This window comes from Salvelinus sp. IW2-2015, linkage group LG2, assembly GCF_002910315.2.
Source record: "Salvelinus sp. IW2-2015 linkage group LG2, ASM291031v2, whole genome shotgun sequence".
In the NCBI taxonomy this organism is placed as follows: domain Eukaryota; kingdom Metazoa; phylum Chordata; class Actinopteri; order Salmoniformes; family Salmonidae; genus Salvelinus; species Salvelinus sp. IW2-2015.
In genome coordinates, this window is record NC_036839.1 from 12093617 (window position 1) to 12114954 (window position 21338).

The window sequence follows — 21338 nt, forward strand, 5'->3', positions numbered from 1 at the left end:
TTGTCACTGACAAAAAGGCTATAACAATTAGAGAGCGTATAGATATTAAATTACATGAGGGTTTGTCAAAAAGTGAGAGCTAATTTCGGCTAATTATTGGAGATGTGCGTGTCTACAGTGTCTAAGTATAGGCCTGTTCTGTCCTACATTTTCGCCAACTGTCGAGAACAGAACAATAGAAACTGGTTCTTATGTGGATACTTGACCATTCATGTATCTCTGTCTCTGCTGTTGGTGAAAAGTGGATTCATCATCTGGGKATCAGTGGTAGGACAAGTCATTTTGACAAAGTCTCCCAAAGAGCCCTTTAGGCTACTAATATGCACCAACAATGACTGCTTCTACCTCTTTGGATGGTCTTCTGTCCGTCACCAAAAAGTTGATCATTCCCTCTGACTTGATGAGAAGATTGCAGCCCAAAAAGAATATACCGAAAACCACCGTGAGCGATAACACGCACATAACTGCTATCTGGACAACTCTCATGAGAAAGAGACTTCTCTCATCCGGAGTCGCCGCCACGAAGCCATTATCAGTCACCACCGATGAAAAGTTACAACAAAATATATCTTCAGTCTTATTGAAAAGTCCTGCACTGTCCGTTTGATTGAAAGCGGTAGAATTCATCTCCACTTTTCAATGTTCAGTTGGCACAACAAAAAAGAGCCAAAAGAGCACTTGATAAAAAAAATCCAGAGAAATTCCCCACAACTGCAGAAAAAGATGCTTAGTGAGTAAACACCTTTAAATTAGGTAGGACTATATTTGTTCTGGTGTCTATCAGTCTGCTTTGGCGTCGCATTACTAGACGTTTCCAAGTTCCCTCTTCACAGCCTCAGTGCATTTATGATGTTACTTACAGCAACCCGTGGTTATTATACCTGGTTGGGTGAAACCATTTCAGAAAGCACAGGAGACTGCTGTTTTCCAAGAGCATACAGCAATAGCGCCGCCATGAGCATGAATCATGCGTAATTGTATGACTGAAAACCATTTATWAAAAWAAAAAAATMAACTAGGCAAGTCAGTTAAGAACAAATTCTTATTTACAATGAGGGCCTATCCCGGACGACGCTGGGCCAATTGTGGGCCGCACAATCACGGCTGGATGTGATACAGCCTGGATTCGAACCAGGGACTGTAGTGACACCACTGAGATGCAGTGCCTTACACCACTGCGGCACTCGGGAGCCCATGCGACTGCCCATTCCATCCATTCCATTAATGGGAAAAAGACATGCAATTCGGTGAAAACGTGAAACATTGGATTACATTTCCAATAGCGCTATGATTTTGTATAATGTAGTTGAGCAAATATTTATTGTAGCCTACRATCACAGTCTTTACCACTGTCGAACCCGCATTCTTAAACTCTAATTTCAGATGTGGGTACAATGTGCTTAAACTAGTTCGCATGACGCGTCGGGTAGTCAGGGTTGTTGCTTTTATTTCGGAATCATTCCATTGGTCCTAATGGACGTGAAGGCCAAACTCTGTCGTCCCTGCACTTCTGGCAAGCTAAATCAAGTGCACGTTATAATCAATACTTTTATTGACATCTAGTGGATGTCATGTAGGATATCTAACATTAATGAATTAAATGTATAAATGTAAATAATTTATTTATAAATCATTTAAGGATTACATTTTCGTTTTCCAATTACATCCAAACGCATCAATTCAAAATCAAATCAATCAAATCAAATGTATTTATATACCCCTTCTTACATCTGCTGATATCTCAAAGTGCTGTACAGAAACCCAGCCTAAAACCCCAAACAGCAAGCAATGCAGGTGTAGAAGCACGGTGGCTAGGAAAAKCRCCCGAGAAAGGCCAGAACCTAGGAAGAAACCTAGAGAGGAACCAGGCTATGAGGGGTGGCCAGTCCTCTTCTGGCTGTGCCAGGTGGAGATTATAACAGAACATGGCCAAGATGTTCAAATGTTCATAAATGACCAGCATGYTCAAATAATAATAATCACAGTAGTTGTCGAGGGTGCAGCAAGTCAGCACCTCAGGAGTAAATGTCAGTTGGCTTTTCATAGCCGATCATATGATCAAATGTTATTTGTCACATGCACCGAATACAACAGGTGTAGCGGGGTATAGACCTTGCAGTGAAATTCTTACTTACAACCCCTTAACCAACAATGCAGTTTAAGAAAAATAAGTGTTAAGAAAGTATTTACTAAAATAAACTGATGTAAAAAAATAAATAAAAAGAAGCAAATAGAAAAATAACAAATAATTAAAGAGCAACAATAAAATAACAGTAAAGAGGCCATATACAGGGGGCACTGGCACAGAGTCAATGTGCGGGGGCACAGACCAGTCGAGGCAGTTGAGGCAACACGTACATGTAGGTAAAGTTACTATGCATAGAAAATAAAAAGAGAGTAGAAGCAGTGTAAAATGGGGGGGGGGCAGATAGTCCGGGCAGCCACCTGACCAGCTGTTCAGGAGTCCTACGGGGGGCAGAAGCTGTTAAGAAGCCTTTTGGACCTAGACTTGGCGCTCCAGTACCACTTGCCATGCAGTAGCAGAGAGAACTGTCTATGTCTAGGGTGGCTGGAGTCTTTGGCAATTTTTAGGGCCTTCTTCTGACATCGCRTGGTATAGAGGTCCTGGAGGGCAGGAAGCTTGGCCCCAGTGATGTACTGGGCTGTACGTACTACCATCTGTAGTGCCTTGTGGCCGGAGGCCGAGCAGTTGCCATAGCAGGCGGTGATGCAACCAGTCAGGATGCTCACGATGGTGCAGCTGTGGAACTTTTTGAGGTTCTGAGGACCCATGCCAAATCCTTTCAGTCTCCTGAGGGGGAACAGGCTTTGTCGTGCCCTCTTCATGACTGTCTTGGTGTGTTTGGACCATGATAGTTCGCTGGTGATGTGGACACCAAGGAACTTGAAGCTCTCAACCTGCCCCACTACAGCCCCGTCGATGAGAATGGGGGCGCGCTCTGCCCTCCTTTTCCTGTAGTCCACGATCATCTCATTTGTCTTGATCACGTTGAGGGAGAGGTTATTATCCTGGCACCACACTGCCAGGTCTCTGACCTCGTCCCTGTAGGCTGTCTCGTTGTTGGTGATCAGGCCTACCACAGTTGTGTCGTCAGCAAACTTAATGATGGTGTTGGAGTCGTGCGTGGCCATGCAGTCATGTGTGAACAGGGAGTACAGGAGGGGACTGAGCACGCACCCCTGAGGGGACCCCGTGTTGAGGATCAGTGTAGCAGATGTGTTGTTACCTACCCTTACCACCTGGGGGGCGGTCCGTCAGGAAGTCCAGGATCCAGTTGCAGAGGGAGGTGTTTAGTCCCAGGGTCCATAGCTTAGTGATGAGCTTTGACGGCACTATGGTGTTGAACGCTGAGCTGTAGTCAATGAATAGAATTCTCAAGTAGGTGTTCCTTTTGTCCAGGTGGGAAAGTGCAGTGTGGAGTGCAATAYAGATTGCGTCATCTGTGAATCTGTTGGGGCGGTATGCAAATTGGAGTGGGTCTAGGGTMTCTGGGACAATGGTGGCTACAGYCGTGAGTGCTACGGGTCGGCAGCCATTTAGGCAGGTTACCTTGGTGTTCTTGGGCAAAGGGACAATTCTGGTCTGAACTATGCATATCTTTTAYATTATTATTATGCCCAATGTTTGGACAGAACTATAGCTCTAAGACCTAGCCTARTGTACATTTGCTGTATTGATATGAATGCCTAACTTTGAAAATACTTATAAATGTAATGCGTTTCGGAAGCTGAAAGATTACAAAATGTTCCATTATTGGGATAATAGACATGAACAATATTAGGCATTTTTTACGGCTACACCTCTGGCCATCCCTGGTTCGCAACTACCGGTAAATCATCAGCAGATGGCAGTGTTTTATACTATTTGATGTAGAAAAGTGACACCACTGTTTGTGAACAGAGCTGTGCCAAGAAAGTCTAGGTTGCAAAGCTGGCATACTCAACACATTATCTGTGTATCAATTCAGTTTGGTTGTGATCATAATCAAGGCCAGAATGAGAAATTATTAATTATTCTGGGTAATATTGGTTTGTAATGTACAAAATGTGTTATATTTATCTAGGTTTAACTGGCATATAATAATAATTATTATTATTATTCATATAGGCTATATTGACCCATTACTCAGGAAGCACCAAACTACAGTCASACAATTTCAACCAACGAGTTATAACTATTTATTCATGATTTACACAGCCTACATTTTTACAAATAATTAACTGTGTAAAAACTACAGTACTTACATTCTCATATAGCCAACATATCATTCATATTAAACTCAAAATTAGGAAGGTGTATGTACAGTATTTGAGTATTGTGCGTAGGCTATTTCCCATGTGATGGACACGGAGAGAAATACATTTACCAGACGCCCTTGGTGCTATGATCAGGGCTTTATGATCGACAAGACTTACAGCCAACCACGGATGAGAAAAATTACATTTGCCAGTACTGCTTTCATGTTAGATTGTACCAGAACGTATCGCTTGATCGTCTGCGGTTACCCGGCTATATATGATTCTTTCYGAGAATAGGTGGATCCAAAGACATCATTTGCGCTGCATATCAAATAGAATGCAAGGGAACTCGTTTACAATGTATCGGTACGGGTCGGGTCGTGACCACTGCAGTGCATTCTGAAGAGGGACAAGGAGTAACGTTAATAGGTATCACGCAATAACGGTTGCCAACCAGCAACATCATAGGGACGTGAAATTATGCTCTTCATTCATATATAGGTTTCCTGTCTGCGGGACCTTTGGATTGATTCTTTGATTTAAATAGAATAATATCGTAGGTCTACCATTTCAAGCAATCAAACATTATGTGAATTAGGCTATTAGTGTTGTTAACCCAATGCAACATGTTGTTGGCAGTAGAGACTTCATCGTTGCATTTATTGATTCACAGAATACGTATTTTCTGTAAGTATTGAAGTTTTGTTATTTTTACTGTAGCCTACAAAATTACATTTTATGAATGACGTGTTTTCATCTTTCAGCATTCAGACAATGTCATAAGGCGGCTACAGAAGAAATGTTCGTTTGGAATACAGCCCAGTGATCCAWTTATATATTAAGTCTAGACTGTCAATTAGATATTACAAGACATGTGGGTATTCTTGTTTGATTGAATACTAATACATATTTGCAACATTTGATGTAACATTGTTCCTAGGATTCCAATTAGAATATCTTAGTCTTGGCTGTAGAAAGCAGGCCAAAGTTGTAGCCTGGATATAGGCTACACCTTTACTTCTGCAGCTTTTTGAAGTCAATAGCCTACTCATCCATCATAATGACTGGATTATCGTGGAGGTCAGATATCATGGATAAAATGTAGTCATACAATTTGGTAGTAATTTACCTCTAAGTAATTTACCTCTAGAGATATAGGTGTGATTTAGGGTTGGGGTCAATTCGAAGTCAGGCAATTCAATAAGTGATTTGAATTTTAAAACCCGAAAATGGACAAATCTTGAACATACAGCGCTTATCTTTTTGAGCTTATTGAACAGTATTTGAAAGTAGATGGCCTTCAATTATTTAATTGGAATTTCAGTTTACTTCCTGAATAGACTGCCTTGTGTTAAAATTGAACCAAACCCTTCAGTGAGGCATTGGTAACAGTAAATGAGTTGCAGGGCAGGCGCCAGAACGAATCAGTTGGATGGACATTTGATTTCTATAGGCAGGCATGTATTTTAAGTGACCTCTTATGTGTGGCTCTTGCACATTTTTTTGGGGGTGTTATAGTAAAGACTCAAAGCAGTTCTTGAGTTTCAAGTTTGGGGAAGCTTACAATTTWTCCTACCATTTATACCTATCTGCATGCCAGTTATGCGCATTTTTGTGGAACAGTTTCATTTCATTAATAACATTTTCCTTTCTCAAAATRATTGTCACGTGGTTAATCATAAAAATATGAATTAAAATGATACAAATCTGAAGGTTAAAATTCAACTAATGCAAGAGCACCAGCCTCTACCATATTGATACACACTGGTCCATTGGCGCCAAAATAAATGAGCGCATGGAACTCAGAGATAGCCTATAGCCCAGGCCAATACAGCAGTAACTAAGTAAAATACACAGGCCTAAAGCAGACAAATAAAAACAGTAAAAAATATCCGGATGAAAATTAAGGTTCTTTCAATCGCATTAATCTCTATACTCAGCCTGTCTGCCTCCCTTTCTGTCTCTTTTCTTGAGCTATCGCTATGTGAAGTGCTACATTGTATCAACCAGRCTATATTTTGTCCCTCAGTTTCCCGCGCCAGTGAGCTCGGGACAGACAGCTGTTTTTTTTACGATGAATATAAAGAGACTTCATTGACTTACTGTGTGAGTTGAAGAAAACATTCATGAGAAAAAAGCTTATTAGTTATGGACGTGGTGAGTTCATTAAGACAATCAGAAACCAAATCAAAACTCGTAAATTATGGTTATGAATAAACCCTTCAAACAACATTTCCACTCCGAGAATGAGAATGGTAACATTAAATGACTGTCATTAATACATGTATTAACATAAATTAGTGTAACCAAATGATGGAGATTAATGGTACATTTAGTAAGCCTACTGGTGACATATGTAATGGGGAATTGATCAAAAATAAACAATCAAGGGGCAAACAATTCACACAATGAATGCTCAAGAATTGGTAGGAGACAGCTGAGCCAATTCTGGAGAGCTGAGTGCATGCAATCTGGAGAGAGACAGGCCATATCTTCACCACATAACCCTCCCCTCCTTCTTGTCTCAACATTTAAAATTAAACTCAAGACACATTGTCTTCACACATTAGAGATGTTTTTCACTGACAACTCAATAATCAGCTAGCCATATTGCCACGCACACTGCCCAAATTGAAGGCTTCCCAAATAGGTATAGACCTATGCACTTGTGGTTTGAAACAATAGATAGCAAAAAAATCTATTTGTATTTAAAAAAAAATGTCTCCCCAATTTTGATCTTGCTTCATCGCTGTAACTTGCCTCATCGCTGGAACTCTTGTAACTCCCCAATAGGTGAAGGTCAAGTCATGCGTTCTCTGAAACATGACCTGCCAAACCGCGCTTCTTAACACCCGCCCGCTTAGCCCGGAAGCCAGCCGCACCAATCTGTCTGCGGAAACACCATTCACCTGACGACTGAGGTCAGCCTGCAGGTGCCCAGCCCACCACAAGGAGTCGCTAGAGCGCAATGAGCCAAGTAAAGCCCACCCGGCCAAACCCTCCCCTTACCCAGACGATGCTGGGCGGATCGTGTGCCTCCCTATGGGACTCCCGAGTGCCTTAGACCGCTGTGCCACTCGGGAGGCCCCACAGCTATATAAGAAGCTAATGATCCTCCATGGCTAAGTCATGCTCTCTGGTGAAGTATTTTTTATTATTTTATTTAGACAGGAGTAATTATATAATTTTGCCTGAAACCAGAGATCTGTAGGCCTATATAATGCCATTCCATTTTCTGCGTTCCGTCCATTATTATGAGCCATTCTCCCCTCAGCAGCCTCCACTGGTGTACATATATCTTATGCCCATAGAAACGCATTGGGCTCAGTCTGGACAGATTTTACAAAACAGCGCCCCTCTGTCTTACTATAATATATTCTGTAGCCCATGTATCTGATGCTGTCTGGCCAGAAAAAGTATGACATGCCATACTCTTTTTGTCCAGACAGCATCAGATACATGGTCTACAAATACTGAGACAGAGGGGCGCTGTTTCGCTCGCTCCGATGCTTTATCTGAGATTGACGCGTCTTTCTGTCGGCGCCCGTCTCTGTCAAATAAATTATCAATATTTCCGTATTTTATTTGGGCAGGCAAGGAGGTACAGTAGGGTGGGCCAGGCCTCCTAATGCCCACCCATAACGCCAGCCCTAAGGAGTAGTAGCCTACAGTGGGTTGGTTCTAAAATAGGTCAACAAGTTACGTCTCACTTAGCCTATTTGTTATGGACATGGTGTCTTTAGATCAGTTCAGATGTATAAAACAACATGAGACTCAATATGTTCCCTCTAGCCTCTATCTGTTAGTTGCTGAGTGAAAGGAGTGTGTCCTTGGCTTTCCACCACATCACACCCTGTGGGTTGTCTCTCACTTTATAATGGTCTTAATCAATAGAGTGGTACTATATTTACATTACACCAGGGTTGACCAACCCTCTTCCTAGAGATTTACCGTCCTGTAGGTTTTAAGTCCAACTAATAAAGCATAGCCTTGTATGACCATGCTGATCTCGCGAGATTACATAAATGTCTTTCGCTACAATTTCAACTGTTTTACTGAGTTACAGTTCGTATAAGGAAATCAGTCAATTGAAATTAATTAGGCCCTAATTAATTAGGCCCTAATCTATGGATTTCACATGACTGGGCAGGAGGCGCAGCCATGGGTGGGCCTGGGAGAGCATAGGCCCACCCACTGGGGAACCAGGCCCAGCGAATCAGAATTAGTTTTTCCCCACAAAAGGGCTTTATTACAGACAGAAATAATCCTCAGTTTCATCATCTGTCCAGGTGGCTGGTCCCGCAAGTGATGAAGCCGGATGTGAAGTCCTGGGCTGGCGTGGTTACACGTGACATGGTTACACGTGGCGTGGTTACACATGGACTTAATGCAAAATTCTCAAAAATGACGTTGGAGGCGGCTTATGGTAGAGAAATTATCAATAAATTATCTGGCAACAGCTATGGTGGACATTCCTGCAGTCAGCATGCCAATTGTATGCTCCCTCAAAACTTGAGACATCTATGGTATTGTGTTATGTAACAAAACTGCACATTTTATTAACCCCAGCACAAGGTGCACCTTTGTAATGACCATTATGTTTAATTCGCTTCTTGATATGCACACCTGTCAGGTAGATGGATTATCTTGGCAAAGAAGGAATATATATATACGCTCACCAGATCAGGATGCAGACGTGCAATAGAACAGCAAAATATACTGCAATTATTTTTTACCACGCTGCTCACCTCCGTTTAGTCAACAAAACAAAAACAATTACAAATGCACCTGGGGCGACCAGTGGCGCTGTTTCACCTTTTGCCGATCTCAGCTTTAACTAGTTGAATCAGGTATGTTGGGTTAGGGTTTGACTGAACCTACAGGACAGTAGATCTCCAGGATGAGGTTTTGGCAGCCCTGCATACACTAAAGAAGTGTTTCCAATAGATATGACACTAAAGTGTTCCCTCATGTACTTTAGTAGCACAGCAACCCATTGGATTGGAGCGATGGACAGATTTAAGAGTGTCAGCCCTATAGTCCATCCGGATAATCATTTCCTGTATCCTGAAGGRCCAACGCTGGATGATTTGTGCTGATTTCTCATATTCTGAAAATTTAGAATGATTGGACTCAAAGTGCTCTCTGTCATAATTGCTGACATCAGGTCCCTGTACACGAGAGAAGTTCAGTTGGCTTCTGGATTGTACTCAAGTACTTCAGATAACTGTGTTTGTGATCTAAGAATAAACCAGTCAGAAATGGTAGAGAACATTAGACCTTAATTGACCCTTCGCTAAYCCCCGCCCCCCTTGGTTACTGTTGCAACCTCGGACAACATTTTCCCAGGAAGCCCAATTCCCCCTTCTAACCACTGGCGAAGTCCCCTTACAATGATCTCAAACTGTGTTTTTAATACACAATGAAATTAAACACAGACTACCCCGTATGTTGTGGTGGACTGTCATTACAGTTGCTACACAGGAACCTGGTAAAATGAAGGTTGTAGTGTGGCTAGCCACTGGATGGCTCTGAATGCACTGTCAGCATGCAGCCAAYGTTACTAACCACTTTTGGAGCTAAGTAGTGCTCTTYAATCATATCCTGATGTCGACAGCAGATTGTTGTTGTCATAACATTCTAACATACATTTAGAAAAAACAAGTTATATTAACTGGCTAGCTAGCGTTAGCAATGTTGGGTGGTCAATAAGACTGAGAACTAGCTAGCTAACTAGCTGAGCTAGCAAACAATGTAACAAAAGTATACTTTTGGATTCTAAAAATACTAAATCAACAGGCTCTGCATTTCAGGAATCACKGTAGCAAGTACCCCTGTTGCACTGTTCAATTATTTAGTCATTTAAACAACTAGTTTTTGGATYAAAACTCTTTGATTTTGTAATGCCTCAGTGATTTGATGTGATTCAAACGTAAACTTGCCAGAGGTTTTGGACTTGATGACAGTTGCTATCCATTCAAGATCTGTGATTGGTTGCCCAAAATTCTTTGGCAAGGCTTAGCGAAGGGTCAATTGCCATTGTTTGAGCAGCCTTGCTTGATGAGTAGAAGCCTATGGATACTGTAACTGTCACAGTGCCTGAGCTGTCAACTGATGTAACACTGTTGGCCCCGTGGGTAAAGCACCAAAGCTCTGGTGAGGTCAATAATGTTTGATGTTGTTTAGACAAGTGTTTCAGCTGAATTGTGTGCTGTAATGAAGGGAGAGTCTAGAGGGGAAGAAACACACACTTATTTAGGCGAGGTGCTGGCTAGCGGAGTAGAACACTTCAAAAATYAAAMGAGATGAAGGAGAGTAATGAAGGAGAGACCTTGTTGCAGTGCACTGCTCAACAGACAGGAAATATGAATCTGTGCAGATGGTTGGACTAATAACCCAGCCGCTTCAGAGGGGACCGCTAGTGTCACCTCCAGCCTAGTTGGTGGCACCAGACCCAAACATAGCACTCGACAGTACCAAGCAGATGGTCGAGCAGAGACGCAGCAGACATGATCAGATTTTTTGTTAGCAGAAATTACCATCAAATTAAATATGGTGAAGGTAGTGTAAGTAAGGTTCCATGCCCAGTGTTACTAGGTGTTGGTGTCTTGGATATCAAGCAGAGTCATGGAGTTTTTGAAATACATGATTAGATTTAGATCTGAATACCTTATCACCAAAATCTATACATGGGTATACATTTGTATGGTTTGAGAAAGTCCTTTGCGACTGATGACAACATTGCACACAAGGGAGTCTTTCTTTTATTGGACTGTCATTCTCGAAGCCTTTTGGGGGTAGTGTCCAARCTTAGATAACCTACACATCTGGTTAAGCTTTGTAGGCCTACTTATGACAGTTCAACCAAAAGTTACTTTGACATTTTCGGTAACATACTGTACTTTTGTTTTTGTTTACGGTAACTTACAGGTAACCTGCTGCCAGTAAGTTCCTGTAAAAACAAAAATATAATTTTTTTTATAATGTAGGTATGGACACCATGGCTTGTTTTTGAATGAGGCAACAGTTAGCCCAGGGCAGGCTAGTCATCTACTGTGATGGACAGAGAGCAGAGATGATGCTGGTAGTACAAAGACAACACTACTACACTGCCCTATGCTGCAGGAGAATGATACGGACATGAGATCAGTCAGGTGTCGTGGGGAGGAGCCTAGAAGGGTGTTACAAGAATCACCCATTGGCACGTGGCCTTGAGCATATTGGAGAATGCGGGTAAACAAAAACGCAATGACATGCACGCACACACAAATACACATGCAAAAACACACAAACATGCGCATGCTCTCACACACGCACACACACACACACACACAGGGGGTTTCTGTTTACATGTATTATTTTTGCGTGGTTAGATGATCGAGTTTCTAGAAACTTAATGCACCACAGAACAGTGTAATACTAGATTTTGTGTGTAAGACACAAAATATTTGATAGTCTGTCATTATGGCCTCCTTGCATCACCAAAATAAAAATGTAAGACTTTGGCATCATAGATATTATTTCTTTACAATAATGCAAATGTTTCAGTCACACAAGCCTTACTGTACATCATTAAATTGGATTGGAGATTGACATTTTTAGAAGGAAAATATAGCATGCTCTATTTGAGTTGTGATCTAATCAATCACTATCTTGCCGGAGTTGTTGTCAGGTAGCTATGTAATGGTTCATATTACGAGTAATGTCTCCATTTTGTTGTCTTCTGACTGACAGCTGCTTCTTATAGAACTGTCTTGTCTGGAAGCTCCTTTGTCATTTGACATGCACACGGTTTCATACAGGCTGAATTGAATGCAGCTTGTTGCCTCTGACTGTAAGCCTATAATTCCAGTCAGAGAAAGTCATATTCCAGAGGAAATTGTGTTTTTCATGTTGAATACTAGTGAGGCATTCATTTAATTCCATTGAGATTTCTGTTCCCACAAACATTCTCATTGGACTGAAATCTATCTGCCTGGTCCAGGCAAAGCAGCCAATAACACCAGAGAGGATATGCAGACTCTGAGGGAGGAATTAGCTTGCTGCTTTCCTCTGAACTGGAAAAATACCAAGTCATCATCAACAGCTATGTTCCATACAAAATGTTCAGGTAACTGCACAAATAATGGAAACACTTGAGTAAATGAGGGATACAAAGTATATTGAAAGCAGTTGCTTCCTGTCACMTCTGCTCCTTCTCCCTCTAAGGCACCCAGGCTGCTCATTATGGRGCACACCTGCGCCTCAGACTCACCTGGACTCCATCACCTCCCTGATTACCTTCCCTATATATGTCACTCCCTTTGGTACCTTCCCCAGGCATTATTGTTTCTGTTTCCTGTCTGCGTTTCTTGTTTTGTTCATTAAATTATGCACTCCCTGAACTTGCTACCCAGCGCACTCATTACACTTCCACACAGGTGTGGCTCCTGAGTTAATTAAGCAATTAACATCCCATCAGGCTTAGGGTCATGTATAAAAATGCTGTACAGGTCATTATTTTGGCTACCATGGCTATGCCCCCATAGGATAACAATGCCCCCATCCCCAGGGCACGAGTGGTCACTGAATGGTTTGATGAGCAAATGATGTAAACCATATGCCCTGGCTGTCTCAGTCACCAGATCTCAGCCCAACTGAACATTTATGGGAGATTCTGGAGCGGTGCCTGAGACAGCATTTTCTACAACCATCAACAAAACACCAAATGATGGAATTTCTCTGGAAGAATGGTGCCACARCCCTCCAATAGAGTTCCAGCCACTTGTAGAATCTATGCCAATGTGCACTGAAGCTGTTCTGGCTCAACACCCTATTAAAACACTTTGTTGGTGTTTCCTTTATTTTGGCAGTTACCTGTACATGTTCAAAGGAAGTAAGCGGTGGAAGCTGTATGGTGGAATCACTAAATTCAACAAGTCTTGTTCTCTTCAGTGCCATTGTCCCAATGTTCAATCTTAACATTCCATAAGTGAAGTTTACTTTTGTACGGTTGTTAAAGTTCTCCATCTAACCATGTTTTTTTGGTTTTGCTCTCTCTATGTAGCGGGATGATGTCCCTGTGTGAACCACGCTCAATCTCCCCTCCGCTGGTTTGAGTTCCTGCTCTCTGTCAGGGGCCCGCCTGCTGATTCCTCCCCGACACCACYTCACGTAGAGGGCGATGCGGCGGTTTGTCTACTGTAAGGTGGTGCTGACCACTTCGCTGGTCTGGGTGCTGGTGGATGTCTTCCTGTTGCTCTACTTCAGTGAATGTAACAAATGTGACGACAGGAAGGATCGCTCAATGCTGCCTGCTCTGAGAGGTGAGCCCTGAATTGAATAAACTTTATTAATCCCACAGGGGGAAATTGGATTTGTCACCAGCAAGACACAATAATGCATACTTCAGACACACACAGACKGAGCACTGATGGCTGGTGAAACAAGCACAACTCATAACTTCTATAGAAGCCAATGGATTCAATAGAATAGACTTTCCTCTGTAGATATGGGTTGGTGGCCCTGCGAAGCAGTCACCATGACAGATTTGCCAACTCCACACAGTAGTCCAATACAAATGAACACTATTCTTGTGTTATTACATTGCTATTACTTTGGGGGAAAGTTTGGAGAACAAATACCACAGTAAACTTCAAAGAAAAGCAATGGAGTTACAATGTTAAATCTCAGACTGAGTGCACAATTAAGATACATTTTTTCCCTTGAGAGTATAAACCATGGTTAAGACTCAGATCCATGGTTCAGGGCTGTTTCTAGCATTTCTTTTAGCTAATTTCCTGCAGTTCAACACATTTTGACATGGGATGGAGTGGAATTTTTTCAGTTCTAAAGTAAATGTTCTGCCATTCTACASATTTTGCCATGACTTATGTTATGTTCATATGATATCTGAGTGAGAGTAACTAACWAKATCATTATGGGCCCCCTGGAGGTCAGGGCCCTTGGGCAGGTGCCTTGCATGTAATTCGGCCATGATTATTACAAGGTTTAGATAGCTGGGTAGACTAACTTATAAAATGTTAGCTGACATGGACTAATTGAGTGACTGTCAGTACCTGACATAACAAGAGGAAAACTGATGATGCACTACCAAATTTWGAAATTGCTCGTTGTGTATTCTACTATCCTCACTAACAGTACGTTAAGGCCCTTACTTCCTGGTTGGGGGTCCCTAGTGGCAGCGGTTCCCTAAGTGTATGTTTATGTCACTTGTGCCTAGAAACAGCACTGCCCTAGTTAATCAAACTTATCCACAGGAGTGTTCTTTCCTTCTTTGGCCCAGCATTTCCTTACATGCCCTTTCCAGTAAGCAAGTTCTAGAGAGAAACTCCAGAAAGAAGCTAAAAATCTATGTGGCCTTCTGGATTCCAGACTAATTTCCATCACAACAGTGCCTGACGTTACATACGATTTACTTATGCTCTTAGTTTAATTTAAATGGTGTTAGCCGATTTGATACATGTGCTCGGCCTTGAGTTCTTTTCAGACTCTAAATATATCAGTGTAAGCTTTTGGGGGAATGGATGGCTTAGTGCTTTGGCAGTCTGTCACCCATTCTCTGATTCYCTGTTGCTTTAAGAGTCTCCAATGAACATCAAGTTGATTTGGTTGGCTAATGGTCTTTGATCTTTTTATCACAATGTTAATTTTATTTAGCTTAGGCCTTTTTTGCCATTCTTAAAGGAATAGTTCACCAATATGTAATTTTGTAATTTGATTGAATCCCTTTAACCCAGTACATTTATGACTAGTAGATTGAAATACTACAGTTTCTGTGTAGTATTGTATATTTGATATTTCCTCGTTATGTTGAGATCACAACTTATTTATCTCATGATCACGACATAACAAAAGTTGCTTTGTCGTTATCACAAGATAATTACTTTATGATCATGACACAACAAAAGATGTTCCCTTTCAGTCAGTCAACTTTASTACAAAATACTATTGGGAGTCGCACTCTCGCGAKTTTGGTTGAAAGATCTACATGCCTTGTCATGCCTGACAAATCCACACCTCGCTGGAAGCCCCGCCTTCCACAGTTGATAAGCGCGAGGCTCTGATTAATTCCTTTAATTATTCCGCTCTTCCCCTCAGTGTGAACAGGAATGATTCACGCTACTAAAACAAACAATTGGAAAKGGAGACTGTCTTAGGTTGTGCCAACTAAACTGTCCCATAGTGGTAGAGCGTGCTCACCCTCTGGACGTTGTGCTAAAGGTTGTACTTGTTCTCATACATTTTCTAATCACAAACAATTAATTATTCTTCAATTTGCTGTTGCAATGAGTAAAATGTCTAAGAAAACAACCAAGACGACGATGGCTAAGCCGGGTTCGGGGTCGAAATCATGCCCCCAGTCATCGGTTGTCGTGGAAATMACCACTAAGGACTCCAAGTCAAAGTTAAATAAACAGATTTTTATTATCACGGTCAGAGAGGTTACAATAAACTTAATACTCAAACTACAAGTCTGTCAGAAGCTTTGAAGGGATGCTCTCCCTTCAGCACTCTTTATACTCATGCACAAACTAGGCATCTTTGCTCTCAGGGTGCAATAAGCTGATCATGACCTTGCACACAGTTTCTAGGCGTTGGGTCAAAGTAACAATGTGTTCCCTTCTTTCTGTTCTTCTATCAGTCCCATCCCTGAGAGCAGTCACAGAACATCCTAACACAATAACATGAAACAATACGGTATATGTAGTCACGCATTTGCAGTGACACAGAGGACACTAAAAATGTCTTTCCTTTCCTGGATGCCGGTACCTCAGCTGGGACCGATGTGCAGGAAGCAGAGATGGATTGGATGGTTGGAGCAAATGCCTTGTCTGCCTGGGCGTGGGGTATGCGGTGGCTGCCTTGGTGTGGGGTTTGCGGTGGCTGCCTGGGCGTGGGGTATGCGGTGGTTGCCTGGGCGTGGGGTATGCGGTGGCTGCCTGGCTCCTGTGCGCTTTGTCGCCAGTTACGGGAGGCTACTCGAGGTGCACAGGGTTTGCGTGCACCTTCGATGAAAAAGCAGCCCCCCGAGCACTTGGCTGGAGTAACCCCCGGAGCGAGGGGCCTTGGTACGGGTCTGAGTGACCAGTGCTCCCCTCCGCAAAAACAGTACTGTGACAACAGTGCCTCCACGTTTGTTAAACGGGGTACTACATCAGCCATTGCCAGAGCCCCCTGTGTCCGTAAAGGAGGGGGGCTTCATGCAGGCTATACAGTTACCCTCGTTCCAGTGTTCAAGGGGTATATCAATCTCCCCAGGGTGAGCGTAACAAGTTGGGTCACTGTCCACAAGGGGGTGCACCTCCCGCATAGGTGGCTCATTACTGGGATTCATTGCYGATTCCTGCCTTTACCTCACTATTTTTATTTWTATTTATTTATTTCACCTTTATTTAACCAGGTAGGCTAGTTGAGAACAAGTTCTCATTTACAACTGCGACCTGGCCAAGATAAAGCATAGCAGTGTGAACAGACAACAAGCAGAGTTACACATGGAGTAAACAATAAACAGTCAATAACACAGTAGGGGGAAAAAATGAGTCTATATACATTGTGTGCAAGAGCATGAGGAGGTAGGCAATAAATAGCCATAGGAGCGAATAATTACAATTTAGCAGATTAACACTGGAGTGATAAATCATCAGATGATCATGTGCAGTAGAGATACTGTGTGTCAAAAGAGCAGAAAAGTAAATAAATAAAAACAGTAAGGGATGAGGTAGGTAAATTGGGTGGCTGTTACAGATGGACTATGTACAGCTGCAGCGATCGTACACCGAGAGTTATAGCACAAATGGTTGAGCTCGTATAGAGAGTATGTGCCTACGGATGTCTGCATAGGAGTCGCGAGAGTCAGTCCAGATTTTCACAACAGCCGAGGACATTTGCAATTTTCAGACAGCGCTGACATGCGTGGAAACGCAGGAAAGGCGGCTGTTTTAGCTTTTGGGATACAGTAGTATACCTGTGGAGCGTCGGTAGCTAGTTGTAGTTTCAGACAAGACGGATTAGGCGAGCTTTACATGGAGATTATAGAGATGACATGGACACTTGGATATGTAGCGAGGCCACCGCTAGAGATACAGGTGCGAGTGGTGGTGGGTATAATAGGTTGTTTAGTAACAAACGGAGTGGACTATTGATAAACTGCATCTAGTTTGCTGAGTAGAGTATTGAAGCTATTTTGTAGATGACATCGCCAAAGTCGAGGATCGTAGGATAGTCAGTTTTACTAGGGTAAGTTTGGCGGCGTGAGTGAAGGAGGCTTTGTTGCGAAATAGAAAGCCGATTCTTGATTGATTTTTGGATTGGAGATGTTTAATATGAGTCTGGAAGGAGAGTTTACAGTCTAGCCAGACACCTAGGTATTTATAGATGTCACTAATTCTAGTCGGAACCGTCCAGGGTGGTGATGCTAGTCGGCGGGCGGGTGCAGGCAGCGAACGGTTGAAAAGCATGCATTTGGTTTTATTAGCGTTTAAGAGCAGTTGGAGCCCAACGGAAGGAGTGTTGTATGGCATTGAAGCTCGTTTGGAGGTTAGATAGCACAGTGTCCAAGGAAGGGCCAGAAGTATACAGAATGGTGTCATCTGCGTAGAGGTGGATCAGGGAATCGCCCGCAGCAAGAGCAACATCATTGATATATACAGAGAAAAGAGTCGGCACGAGAATTGAACCCTGTGGTACCCCCATAGAGACTGCCAGAGGACCGGACAACATGCCCTCCGATTTGACACATTGAACTCTGTCTGCAAAGTAGTTGGTGAACCAGGGCAAGGCAGTCATCAAGAAAAACCGAGGCTACTGAGTCTGCCATAAGAATATGGTGATTGACAGTCGAAAGCCTTGGCAGTCGATGAAGACGGCTGCACAGTACGTCTTTTATCGATGGCGGTTATGATATCATTAAGTACCTTGAGCGTGGCTGAGGTGCACCTGTGACCGGCTCGGAAACCGGATTGCACAGCGGAGATGGTACGGTGGATTCGAGATGGTCAGTGATCTGTTTATTAACTTGGCTTTCGAAGACCTTAGATAGGCAAGGCAGGGCAGGATGGATATAGGTCTGTAACAGTTTGGGTCCAGGGTGTCTCCCCTTTGAAGAGGGGATACCCGGCAGCTTTCCAATCCTTGGGATCTCAGACGATATGAAAGAGAGGTTGAACAGCGTCGGTAATAGGGGTTGCGACAATGGCGGCGGATAGTTTTCAGAAATAGAGGTTCTAGTAGTTGTCAAGCCAGCTGATTTGTATGGGTCCAGGTTTTGCAGCTCTTTTAAGAACATCTGCTATCTGGATTGGGTAAAGGAGAAGCTGGGACGCTTGGGCGAGTAGCGGCGGGGGGGGGGGGGTGTGGAGCTGTGGAGCTGTGGCCGAGGTTGTAGCCAGGTGGAAGGCATGGCCAGTCGTTGAAAAAATGCTTGAAGTTTTCAATTATCATGGATTTATCGGTGGTGACCGTTTACCTATGCCTCAGTGCAGTGGCAGCTGGGAGGGGTGCTCTTGTTCTCCATGGACTTTAGTGTCCCAGAACTTTTTGGAGTTAAGGCTACAGGATGCAAATTTTGCTTGAAAAAAGCTAGCCTTTGTTTCCTGACTGACTGCGTGTATTGGTTCCTGACTTCCCTGAACAGTTGCATATCGCGGGGACTATTCGATGCTATTGCAGTCTGCCACAGGATGTTTTTGTGCTGGTCGAGGGCAGTCAGGTCTGGAGTGAACCAAGGGCTATATCTGTTCTTAGTTCTGGCATTTTTTGAAACGGGGCATGCTTATCTAAGATGGTGAGGAAGTTAAAAAGAAAAGAATGACCAGGCATCCTCAACTGACGGGATGAGGTCAATATCCTTCCAGGATACCCGGCCAGTCAATTAGAAAGGCCTGCTCGCAGAAGTGTTTTTAGGGAGCGTTTGACAGTGATGAGGGGGTGGTCGTTTGACCGGGACCCGTATGCGGAATACAGTGCAGATGTAGGCCACGTGACGCTGGAGTATCCTGATTGAAGAACAGCAGAGGTGGTATTGTAGGAGGCAAGTTGTGGTCAGGAAATGTTATGAAGGGTGCCCATGTGTTACGGATTTATGGGTTGTACCTGGTGGGGTGTTCCTTGATATTTGTGTGAGATTTGAGGGCATCCTACACTAGCGTAGATATTGTAGGTACTGCCCGGGGAGGTGTGTAAGGCATATGCCCATGTTTAGGTCATCCTAAGCAGAACAATACTTTGAAGCTAGAATGGGGGGTTCGATCAATTCACAAATGGTATCTATAGGCACAGCTGGAAGCTGAGGGGGGGGGGGGGGGGGGGGGGGTGTCGGGAGCAAGGGCAACAGTGAGAGACTTATTTCTGGAGAGATGAATTTTTAAAAATGTAGAAGTTCGAAAGACTGGTTTTGGTAAGGACCTGATATAGTATTACATTGACTGTATTGTAGGGCTATCTCTGCAGCGTAAGATTTGTCAACGTCCCCCCGTTGTGGCAGTTTCTAGTCTTGACGGAAAGATGTTAGTGTGGGTATGGAAAGTCTCAAGAATTTTTGGTGGCCTCCTAAACCAGGATTCAGACAGGCCGGCAAAGGAGCAATAAGGGTTGTCAATTAAAAGAGTCAAACAATCTTTAGGGAGGAGGCTTCTGATTTGACATGCATGAAAACCAGGGCTTTTTCAGATCAAACAGAAGTCAACAAAATGAGGGTGCGCTGGGGACATGCAGGACTTGGGTTTAGTCCTCGCGACATCGAATCACCGAGGGAACAGAGGATGGTAGGTAGGATGGGGTGCGGCTAACGGCTATCAACAAACTGGTGCCTAGGGTGTGGGAGACAAAAAATAAAGGAGCAGATTCAGGCGTGGTAGAATAGATTCGGCATAGATGGTGCAGACAGGGGGTATTTGGTGGGTGTGGCGGGTACGAGCGGGAGGTGAAGCTCAGGCGACCGGGTGAGTACAGAGAGATTGGGGTAATCGCTGACTATGCTGGTTATACAGTGGGTGAGGTCACCGCATGTGTGGGAGGTGGGGACAAAGGAGGTGTTCAGGAGGGTTTATGAAAGGAGGATACAGTGGGCTGCCAGTGAAACCTAGGGAAATACAAATGATAGACCTGAACCTGAACAAAGCAGTATACAAGGGCAAATTGACATTTGAGAGTAGACATACAGGCGAGGCATGAGGTAATCGCAGGTATTGATTGGGAGAGCTAAATCTAACGAAACAACGAGGTGTGAGACAGCAAGCAGCTGAGAGTCAGAACTAACACTAGACACAACAACAAGCAGGTAAAGATGGCGGATGACTAAGTGCCATTGTTATGTATATGGTTCCGAATATACCTACACAAGTGTGCCCGCAGCCTGAGTTCGCCGGCTGGGTGCACGACAAGAATAAAAAAAACAAAAAAACAGAATGGAGTACCCGTAAATTTATGGCAAAGTCCAGCAGGCATCACCTATGTAGGCCAAGTGATGCAAAGGTGTCCAGGGGCAGCCAGTAGGAAGTGGAAACAAAGCCGCGGAGTAGTCCGCACTGTACGCTAGGCACTGGCGGGCGACAACATGCGTTTAATGTTAGTAGCCCGCGGGCTAAGTAGGATGCGTCTGCCCGCAGGAGGCCGGGTTGATGATGGCACAGTGGATGGAGTAATTCGTGCGCTAGACCGTGAAGATACATGTCGTGTTCGAGGCAGATGGGACCAAGCCAGATTGGCGAACAGGAGGTATTGTAGAATTTAAAGTTGTGCCTAGTCGTGTAGCATGCGCGCTGGGCTACGGGCTAACTGGTGCTGAGCTTCTGGGCAAGGGGCGTTAGCCACTAGCTTAGGCTGCTGAAGCATCAGAGTGGTGGGTCCGCAGGGATGTACGGTCAACGGAGATGCGCGGCGTATTGTAAGTGGGACGATGGTCCAATACTGGTAAGAATTGGCCGAGTGATTGATCCCAGGCTAAACGAAAAACAAGGGCTGTTAGTCGTGTGCAGAAGGATAAGTAAAGGAGCCGGCTAGCAGTAGGCGTAACAAGTGATCTTAAAATAGCTTGTAGCTAATTGAGCAATTGTCTGTGGTGGTTGCTTTGAAATGTG

At 43.5% G+C, this 21338-nt stretch overlaps 2 protein-coding genes across 2 annotated transcripts in view; one reads left to right on the forward strand and one right to left on the reverse strand.

The window, feature by feature from the left end:
- Positions 1 to 230: 230 nt before the first annotated feature.
- rprma (reprimo, TP53 dependent G2 arrest mediator candidate a) lies at positions 231 to 842 on the reverse strand. The gene has a single exon (XM_024002158.2). It carries the CDS (start codon positions 625 to 627, stop codon positions 316 to 318), a length of 312 nt encoding a protein of 103 aa, XP_023857926.1. The 5' UTR covers positions 628 to 842; the 3' UTR covers positions 231 to 315.
- A 3648-nt stretch (positions 843 to 4490) lies between these two features.
- The window catches only part of LOC111974454 (polypeptide N-acetylgalactosaminyltransferase 13-like), an 84378-nt gene continuing 67530 nt past the window's right edge, over positions 4491 to 21338 (forward strand). The window contains exons 1-2 of the mRNA XM_024002166.2: positions 4491 to 4947; positions 13307 to 13565. Of these exons, the coding sequence (XP_023857934.1) occupies positions 13424 to 13565 (142 nt within the window). The 5' untranslated portion in view covers positions 4491 to 4947; positions 13307 to 13423. The remainder of the gene's footprint in view (positions 4948 to 13306; positions 13566 to 21338) is intronic.

Bases quoted from the DNA above. Each gene is read 5' to 3' on its own strand.
- rprma (XM_024002158.2), bottom strand. From the start codon at position 627: ATGAATTCTACCGCTTTCAATCAAACGGACAGTGCAGGACTTTTCAAT.